Source organism: Quercus robur, chromosome 8 (genome assembly GCF_932294415.1).
Source record: "Quercus robur chromosome 8, dhQueRobu3.1, whole genome shotgun sequence".
NCBI classification, from domain to species: Eukaryota; Viridiplantae; Streptophyta; class Magnoliopsida; order Fagales; family Fagaceae; genus Quercus; species Quercus robur.
In genome coordinates this window covers 25,005,403-25,014,688 of record NC_065541.1, presented here as the reverse complement: position 1 = coordinate 25,014,688, position 9,286 = coordinate 25,005,403, and the positions used below count along the sequence as shown (strand labels likewise).

At 35.5% G+C, this 9,286-nt stretch overlaps 2 protein-coding genes across 2 annotated transcripts; both read left to right on the top strand.

The window, feature by feature from the left end:
- The first annotated feature begins 1,959 nt into the window (after nt 1-1,959).
- On the top strand, nt 1,960-4,100 carry LOC126695078 (uncharacterized). The gene is made up of 2 exons (XM_050391690.1): nt 1,960-2,571; nt 3,227-4,100. Exons 1-2 carry the CDS (start codon nt 1,975-1,977, stop codon nt 3,647-3,649), a joined length of 1,020 nt encoding a protein of 339 aa, XP_050247647.1. The 5' UTR covers nt 1,960-1,974; the 3' UTR covers nt 3,650-4,100.
- A 1,031-nt stretch (nt 4,101-5,131) lies between these two features.
- LOC126695077 (uncharacterized) lies at nt 5,132-9,024 on the top strand. Its single transcript, XM_050391689.1, has 4 exons — nt 5,132-5,660; nt 6,121-6,339; nt 8,358-8,383; nt 8,469-9,024. Exons 1-4 carry the CDS (start codon nt 5,283-5,285, stop codon nt 8,707-8,709), a joined length of 864 nt encoding a protein of 287 aa, XP_050247646.1. The 5' UTR covers nt 5,132-5,282; the 3' UTR covers nt 8,710-9,024.
- The last annotated feature ends 262 nt before the right edge of the window (nt 9,025-9,286 follow it).

The window sequence follows — 9,286 nt, the reverse complement described above, 5'->3', positions numbered from 1 at the left end:
TCAATTTAAATACATAATCAGATAACAACTCATATAATCAAATCTTAGCCGTAACAGATAGATAAGATAACAATCATTCCCAAGATAAAATTAAATAACAATAAAGGATAATACCGAACCTAAGGCAATGTAATCTCCTATTGAAAGGAATTCTTATTGAACTAAACAACTTCTTGAGGCAATCCATAAGGCTAATCTGCAATGTGATCACCCAGTAGTAGTAGTGATCCTGCCTTGGGACACGGCAGGATCCCTTTCAGATTGTATCTCATTGGACCAGGTTGTTAACCATGGAATCAATTGGCAAGGTTTGTAGTCTTTCTACTCTTAGGTTTAGATCAAAGCTCCACTATACTACACTTGTGAAAGAGCATGTCAAATGTTTCATCCTCGGTTTACATGAGGGGCAAACAGTGTCACATTTTATGTGTCTTTTGGACAAACTGTTCTAAGAGGAAGAGCTTTGTGGCTAAGCCTCCATTAAAACAAAAACAATTACTTTGTATGGGAGTTTGAGGGACCAAAGGTTTTTCCAATTCAAATGAGGAATTCTATTTGACTGGCTGTTCTGAAATTCTTGGTTCCCAACCTTTAGCTTAATAAGAATAGCAGTCAAAGTGTCAAACCTTACTTCATAACAACCTTTAGTGAGACCAAATGACTAGCAGCATCATATATAACCCTAGGTCCATGCCATTGAAATAAAGTGTAATCTGGGTGGCCATAGATCATGCCAAAGGAAATTTTTTGTACCATCCCCAACCTTTAGCTTGAGCAATGATCTCCAAACCCGGTATAGTCTTAGGGATACCTACCACCATGTCATTTTTATAGAAAGTTCTTATAATTTTTTTGTGAATAGCAAATTTTTTTTTTTTGGTAATATTAAAATACATTGATGAGCCAAAATTAAATTAATTTTTTTTAAAAAAAATGAGTGTGTCGTTCAATGACATTATTTAATTTCCTATATAGAAAGAATTTCGGTTGGAATCCCTCCTCCCAAGCTTCTTGTAAACAAACCAAAAAGAAAGAAAAGAAAAGTTAAGAAATTTTCGAGTTGTACAAGAATCCATTCACGTCAAATATAATTCCAATCAATTCATTACTAATATCAATAGTAATTATTCATATTTGCTCCTCACTGACTGGGCCTAAGATCAGCCATGTGGTGCCTTTTGGGCCAAGGTCTACGACTACATTTCTGTGACCATGACTTAGGCCCTAAACTCAACATCAGTTGAACAAGGCAACGTTCAAGGTCAATGCCCCTATTTCCGCTAAAAAACATGGGTTCTTTTCAATTCTCTACAAGTTACAGAGCCTCCTAGTCCTAACCGCTTAACAATTTTATAAAAGAAATTTCTTTGCGGCTATTTTTCCAATAGATTAACACCTAGAAGTCTAGAACCTTAGCTGTCAGAAATGGAAAATAAAAAAATAAAAATTCAAAGAACAAGGACTCTTTTGAGTAGCTGCATAAACAAATAATAAGTCTAGTGCCATATATTTTGGCACAACAAATGCCACAAATCACTCATGTGGCGAGTTGTGATTGGTGGATAGATGTTTCCACATGGACCCATCATCACCCTTCCACCAACCACAACTTACCATGTGACGAGTTGTGGCATTTGTTATGCCAAAATGTGTGGCACTAGACTTATTCCTAAACAAATAGGCCATCACATGGAAAATTTGCTGTCATGACAGTGTCATTTGTCGTCTAAGCAACCAACTGTCCCCCATATTTCACTTCAATTCACATCCCTCTATTTGAGCATCTCATCAAACATCTTCACAATTTTTACCATTTTCCTCATATAGTATACCTTGTTCCAAGTCCAATGCACATGGTTTTATTTATATCCCACATGGGCTTTGAATATTTTAGTAGATAGCATATAATCAGAGACAAAAGAAAGCCCATGTGGATGCTTTTAACTTGTTGAGGGGTTAGTTGTGCAAGCTAGGATGGAGCATGTTGATGACCTTTTTGAGTCTTCTTCAAGTAGAGATGAAAAGGTAGAAGCAGTGGATCTTTTGGAGGAAAGTTGGTTCTTTGAGAACTTGCTTTATAGAAAAACAAGGATGTTTAAGTGCCATTCTGATCTTTGTCCTTCCTCAAATTTTGGTCAAGAGATACTGGTGAAGAACTTAAATGGGGAAAACACTTCCTTGACAAGGAAGCTCACAGAAGATAACAATTTTGCCAGTCCTGATTTGGTTCGCACTCCATCTTTACCATCTTGTTTAGGGAGAGAAGAAGGAACTAAAGAAAAAGAAAGTGATCGCACTATGAGAAAGTTGAATCTGCAAACAGTGGATCCGAATTTGCTTCAAACACCAATGCAGTCTCCAACATGTATAGGGAGGAGAGAAGGAATTCAAGAAAAGGAAAATGATGGCAGTAGTACCAAATTGAGTTGCCAAGCAACGCGTCAAAATTTGCTTAGAACACCATCTCTACCGCTTGATATGTGGAGGAAAGAAATGGTTCAAGAAGAGGAAAGTGATCCTAGAATGAGCAAATGTACTAGGAAAGCATCGCCTAACGTTCAGCAACATAAGGTACAATAATCACCAACTTCCAAAGCTATCATAGGTCGTCCTCATGAATAGTTAACTCATGTAGTTCCTTCCTTTTCATAGTAAAAAATCACTTCGAGCTAATGAGATAACACAGCACAATACCACTTAAATAGTTATGATAACAATTCCAATATTTGTAATAATTTTTATTTTTCTATATAAGGTATCTATCCTATTACTTGTAAGGCTATACAGCACTTTATATTACCAAGAGACATGGACAAGAACACGAAAACACAAACTTTGACATGATAATTCTTGAAAAATTAAAACATTGAATATATATATGGGAAATGTCAACCAATGCCCTTAGGCATATTACTTTTATGTATTTAGTTATCATTTATTTATTTATAGGCATATATTTTCTGTTTCCAACACACCGAGGATAAGAATGTAGGAGTGCTACTTACATGTATGGATACACTGGGGTTTTAGAGTGTTTGATTGTCTGTACTTCTTAGTTACTTCTATCATCTGGCTTGAGTTGAATAAGCTAAACTGTGCAATTGTGATGGTTCTGGATTTGAACTTCGTAGTGCATGACACAAATTTCTAGCATGTCATTTCTCAGTAAACTATGTCATTTCTTCTTTTTTTAATTCATAATGTAACTTACATTCTGGATTTGTAGTGCTTGACACACAGTTCTAGTCTTCCAAGATGTAGACCACCAAGGAACTTGGAGGTAGAAACCATTAAATCAAACTGCACCAAGGAAATGAGGAGGCGATACCTTAATCAAACCAAGTCGAAGAAGAGCCCAAGTGATCTTGAAATTGAAGAAGTGCAAGGATTCAAGGACTTGGGCTTCACATTTGACAAAGATTTAAGCCCAAGTGTGGTTAACATACTTCCTGGTTTGCAACAGAAGCTGCATGAGGATTTAGACCAAGATAAGGTGAGGAGGCCTTATCTTTCTGAGGCATGGTGTGTGCAAAGCTGTGCCCCTCCTCCAATTCCAAATTGGGCTCCCAAGGCGTCTACAGAAGACATGAAGGCACAAATCAAGTTTTGGGCTAGATCTGTGGCATCAAATATGAGGCAAGAGTGCTGAGGACTTCTGTCCAAATCAATAGCCCAAAACATGATTGCTGAAGACCTACCAAAAACGTATGAGGCTTTAACCTTAGAATTAGGCTGGGTGTCATGGTCATGTATCTAATCCATAATGATTTTATATGCTACACTTTTTTTTTTTTTTTTTTTTTTGCTGAATATTTTATATGCTACACTTATTCTTTGGTATTTTACAATTCTTGAATTTACATGGGTGTACATTGGGACTGTAAGCAATTCCTCCAAAGCAAGACTCAGAGCCCAAATGTACAGGACAAGCAAAAATTGAAGGAATTGCTATAGGACGAATGGAAATAAAGCTATGAGGGTTAAAATCCAAGGTTAATCCAATAAATTTTATGTAAACGATTTGATTTTTTTTCTTTTCCGTTTTGCAAATTTATGATATGTACTATGGGAATTTGTTAATAATGACTAAATTTCGATTCTGTTGCCTGTTTTGATGGTCTGCTAATTTAAATTTTATAAATCTTTCTCATATAATTGTCAATAGCTGTCCAGAAAAATATTAAAAAAAAAAACTTTTGCACAATCAATCTAATGTACTTTTAAGTATTCAAAATATTTTTTTTTTTCTTTACTACAATAAAAAAGTTAGAAGTTTTAATGAAAAATTTTTTAATTTAAAATTGTGAAATTTTGAATTTGAAATATTAATAAAATTCAGCACATTCATTTGAAATTCCCCTCTTAACTATCGGATGATTTGCTCTGTTCTAAATATTATGCATTCTTTCTTACATAATGTTGCAAACGTTGTTTATAAAATAAGAAAACCATATATTACCAAATGCCAAAAACCACCTCTCCTTGTTTTTCTAACTAGGTGTGTCCATGAGTTTATTTGAGTTGGTTTTGAACTCAACCTAAACTCGACTCGATCACATTGAGTGGCAAAAGACGAGATTAGCTATCGACTGAAGAGAAGTAACAATTCGATTCGAGTCTAGGTTGATTGTTCACAAGTAGTAGTTGGTGTCAAAACTATTTGGAAATAATAATGAGGAGTGTTTCCATTAGATTTGATCAGAGATCACGAAATCTCCCCAAGATCTAGTTGGCAATCTCCACCAATTTGAATGTTCCAAAGGTTTGGGTTTTTTCGATTAAGTCAAGTTCAATGGATTTCCAAGATGAAAATTTGACACAAAACCCATTTGAGATAAGTTTTGAAGTTTGAACCACTCATCCTGTCGTTGACAGCCATTGAAAGTTCGAAACTAATGAAATATGGATCAGTTGATCGGGTGGGTTGGTTTGGACACCTGTTTGGAGAGCCCTATTTTTTTTTTTTTTTTTTTTTGGAGATAATTGGAGAGCCCTATTTCTAATCATCTCAAAGAAAAAGAAAAATGCCAAAAAAGCCTTTTCTATTTTTATATTTCAAAAAATAATAATAAAATAAAAAGGCAAAAATCTAAAATACATGCCAGATATTATATATATCATATCTGGATTCCCCACCAAAATCTAACCTGCAAAAACACAAGATATCATTGTAGTATCATCCATTCAGAAAAGGAACACCCAACAAAGATTTTGATTCATGAGACACAAATCATCAAGAAGAACCAAAGTGACATAACCATAACCCAAAAAAAACCACTCAAATGTTGCAGTCTTCTTACTCTTATTCCTACCACTCTCTCACTACCAACATCCTTATCCCTCACTCTCACTCTCACTCTCACCCTTACAAGCCCTCTCTTCTCTCATCATCTCCTCTTTCAAACTTCCCTTACAGTTACAGACCCACTACTCCTCACCATGTCTCAGCCCTCCCTCCAGTCAGACCCGAACCATTGCTCGCCCAGGTTCCTGAACCAGAGGAGGGTCCAATGGAGCTCCCACCGAGTGTTCCTTCCATTTTCGCCACCACAGACAACCCTTCTACTATCCAAGTCGCAACCAGCGTTCTCCTCACCGGCGCTATCTCTGTTTTCCTCTTCCGCTCTGTCCGCCGCCGCGCTAAGCGAGCCAAAGAACTGGTATTCTTCTTGTCTTTCATTCATTTCTTTTCAATTTTACATTTTACTGTGTTGTTAATGTGCTTCTGTTTGAGTTTTTATTTTTTACAAACTGGGTTTTGGTTAGATTTTCATTTTGTGACATTTGCATGTGTTATGGGAACTCAGTTTACACTTCGGAGTACTGGGTTTTATTTAGTATTCACTTCACTTCAATTCCACATATTTTAATTCTGGTATTATGCTTGAATTCAATTCCTTATGAGATTGGTTTCAGTTAAAATCTTTTGTTGTCAAATAAGAGACTTGGTTTGAATATTGTCTGCACTAAAAGCTAATTAGTGTCTTAGACAAAAGCAATCATTAAGGAAGGGACATGATACGTTCAAATTTGATCGTATCTTTGCCTTGTGTGTTGTTATTACTTATTACTGGTGTACTTGGAGTTTGGATTTTGATGAAGTGGATTTGGCGGGTCTAGAAATTTAGGTCTTCAGGAGTGAAGAAGTCATTGAAGGAGGAGGCCGTGGATGCATTGAAAGCAATGGGGTCGAGTCCTGTTGAAGCTAACTCTCCACCTTCACCTCTTCAAGCATTGTTGGGTGGAATATCAGCAGGTGTTATTGCGCTTATTCTTTACAAGTTCACTACTACTATTGAGGCAGCTCTCAATCGCCAGACAATTGCAGATAATTTCTCGGTTTGTTCTTAGTTTCTTACTTTTTCATTATCAGTGTTCAATTGTTTTTGCAGATTGATTTTGACCATATGGGTTTTCAATTAATGCAAATGGACCTATGACTGTCAGGTTCCTGCTCATATTATTTGAACTACTAAAATTCCTATACTTTGTCTTTATTGAATGGGTGCCAACGGAAGTGAAAAAGTTGATTGTTTTGTGTTGTTCAATGTTTGGTTTATATGCTTAGTTGATTCTCATTATTAAAACTTGCAAGAATGAGAAAAATGCAAACTCTGCACTAAAGGTAAGATGTACTTCCCTCATTGAAGGAAGAAGCAGCATTGACCTAGGGCTGTGGGTTGTCCTTCTGCGCTTCACTTCATAGATTGTTTAAAATATATTTGAGCTCTCCTTACTTTGAAAAATGAAGTTTAGCCTGGTGCAGCTGCAACAGCATTATTAATGCAACCATAGATGAGGTTTCTTTCTTTATCTGAATGATTAATTTCTCTGGGTCACCACTCTGCAATATCTCTGCTCTTTCTTTTTCTCCCCCAGTAGTGTACCTTGGCTCCAGTACACACATTAGACCACAATTTCCCAGTAGTGTGTTACTCCCTTTTTTTTTTGATAAGTAATGTAAATTCTATTCAATCATAAAAAAAAAAAAAAAAAAAAAAAAAAAAAAATAAAAAAAAAAATAAAAAAAAACCCAAATATACACGACGTATACAGATGGGGATCATAACAATCAAGTACATAAGTTACAAACATCCTAAGTTAAAAACATCCATCAAATCATAGTTTGACAAAATAGAATGGCTTCCCCAATGAAGCACATCCAATCAGTCTGAATCAGACAACGTTCTAAAGAAGAAAAGTTTAAGATCAGCTACTATCATTTCTGAATCCTCAAAGCACCGGTTGTTTCTCTCCCACCAAATGCACCACATCAAGCAATGAGGGGCAGCCATCCAAATAACACCATTACAATGACGAACAAACTTTCCTTGCAGCATGCTAAAAGCTCCACCACAAACTTTGGCATTACACAGTAAATACCAAACAAGGCGAACACCATTGACCATAGCTTATTTGCAATAGAACAATATAGTAAAAGATGATCTACTAATTCTCCATTGCTATCACACATGTAACACCAATCTAGAATCCACATCTTCCCTCTTGTGTAAATTACCAATCATCAAAATATTTCCCAAAATTGCCGTCCAAACAAAAAACGCTACTCTGTGAAATATTTCCCAAAGATGACCTTTGGCTATATAATCATGATATATGCAAAACTAAAATCAGAGTAATTGCCTTTGTGAAAGCCTAGTGAGTAATATACATGAAGCCTGGTTGTAGATAGTATACTAGTTTTGCAATTAGCGTAGTTATCACTAAATGGCGTTAGTTGGAAATTCAGGAGTACTTATTCAATACATGCTATGGCTTACGTTGGTGGTTCTGAAAATAGTAGGTGTTATGAATTCACTGCTGTGTATGTGCTTTTATATGCACATTTTGCAGAACAAACAATTGATGTTGCATAGATATGAACTTTTTAGACAGCATTTGTATGGAACCTTTTTTTTCTTTTCTTTTGATAAGCACATTTGTATGGAACTTGAACTAAGACACCATAAGCAGTTAGGTTTGCAATGGATGATTATTGGTATCCCTTAGAGAGAGAACACCAGAACTCTTTTTGCTTAGTATTATATAATTGCAAGAAGCATCACCTGTATACTAGAATAACAATGTGAAACATGCAAGATACATATTTCTTAGTACTCAATTTGTTTTCCACAAGAAAAGAATATAGAGGGAGATATCAGTTTTAACACACGTGCATAAGAAAGACTTTCCTAAGCTAATTAATAAAAGAAAACCCACAATAAAACGCCTTTTAAGTTATTGTTACCTAATACATGGTATTTTCGCCTGTTTATGAAAATCTCAAAGATGTTTGCTATGTCTTGCAAAAGTCATTGTATAATCTTAACTCCATTATTGTTTTTCCCACTTACCAGGTACGCCAGATAACCATAACCATAAGGTAGATCCTACAACTTCTTCCTGAATATCCTGATTTTAAATTTTGTGAAGAAACTCATTATCAATTTTGTTTCTGCTGTTGGCAGGACTATTGTAAATGGGTTGTGCTACCTTGCAACATTTCTTTTTGGCATCAACTCTGTCGGATTATTCCTTTATTCTGGTCAGCTTGCCATCAACTCCTTTATGGAGGATTCTACAAATCAAGAAAATAAAAGCAAAGGTGACGAGGGGTTAGGCTCACCAAATTCAACAGTTGAGAGTGCCACAGATACCACTGAGGTAAGCAGCAGCAAGGGGGATCAAAGTTCAAATGATACACAATAATGGAAGAGATCTGAAATCAAAGTGTTGGAATTTGTAGAAAAGATCTAATAAAAATTACTTGAGCATTTTCATAACATAGTTTTTACTCTTTGATAGTTGTGTACTCTATCCTCCTTGCACTAGATTATTATTGTAGAACATGAAATAGTTTGTAAAAGCCAATGTAAATTTTTTGACTGAATCATTTTTGGTTTTGGCGATGATCAAGGAGGGATGATTTAAAGAAGTGTAGAATGCTAAAATTAGTCTTGTTGCTTGTACAGGGAAATGAATTCTGTTCTTTATTTCATGGCAAAATGGGCTCTTCAAACTGAATCTTTTGAATTCTCACCCTTGACCTTACCTTAGAGGTGATGTAATGTGGAAGGATGTTTGTAATTTGTTTATGGTTTTTTAATTTTTGGGTAATTTGCACTCCTCCCTAACTATAGTGCAGTTGCAGTGTTTACCTAAATTTCAAAATTGAACTGTGCTCCCTTTAGCTGTTGATATTAAGCACTTCGTTCCTTACTGTCGGATTTCTGTCAAATTGAACAAAAAATACAGATTTCTGTTAGATATGTTTTTCAAAAAAAAA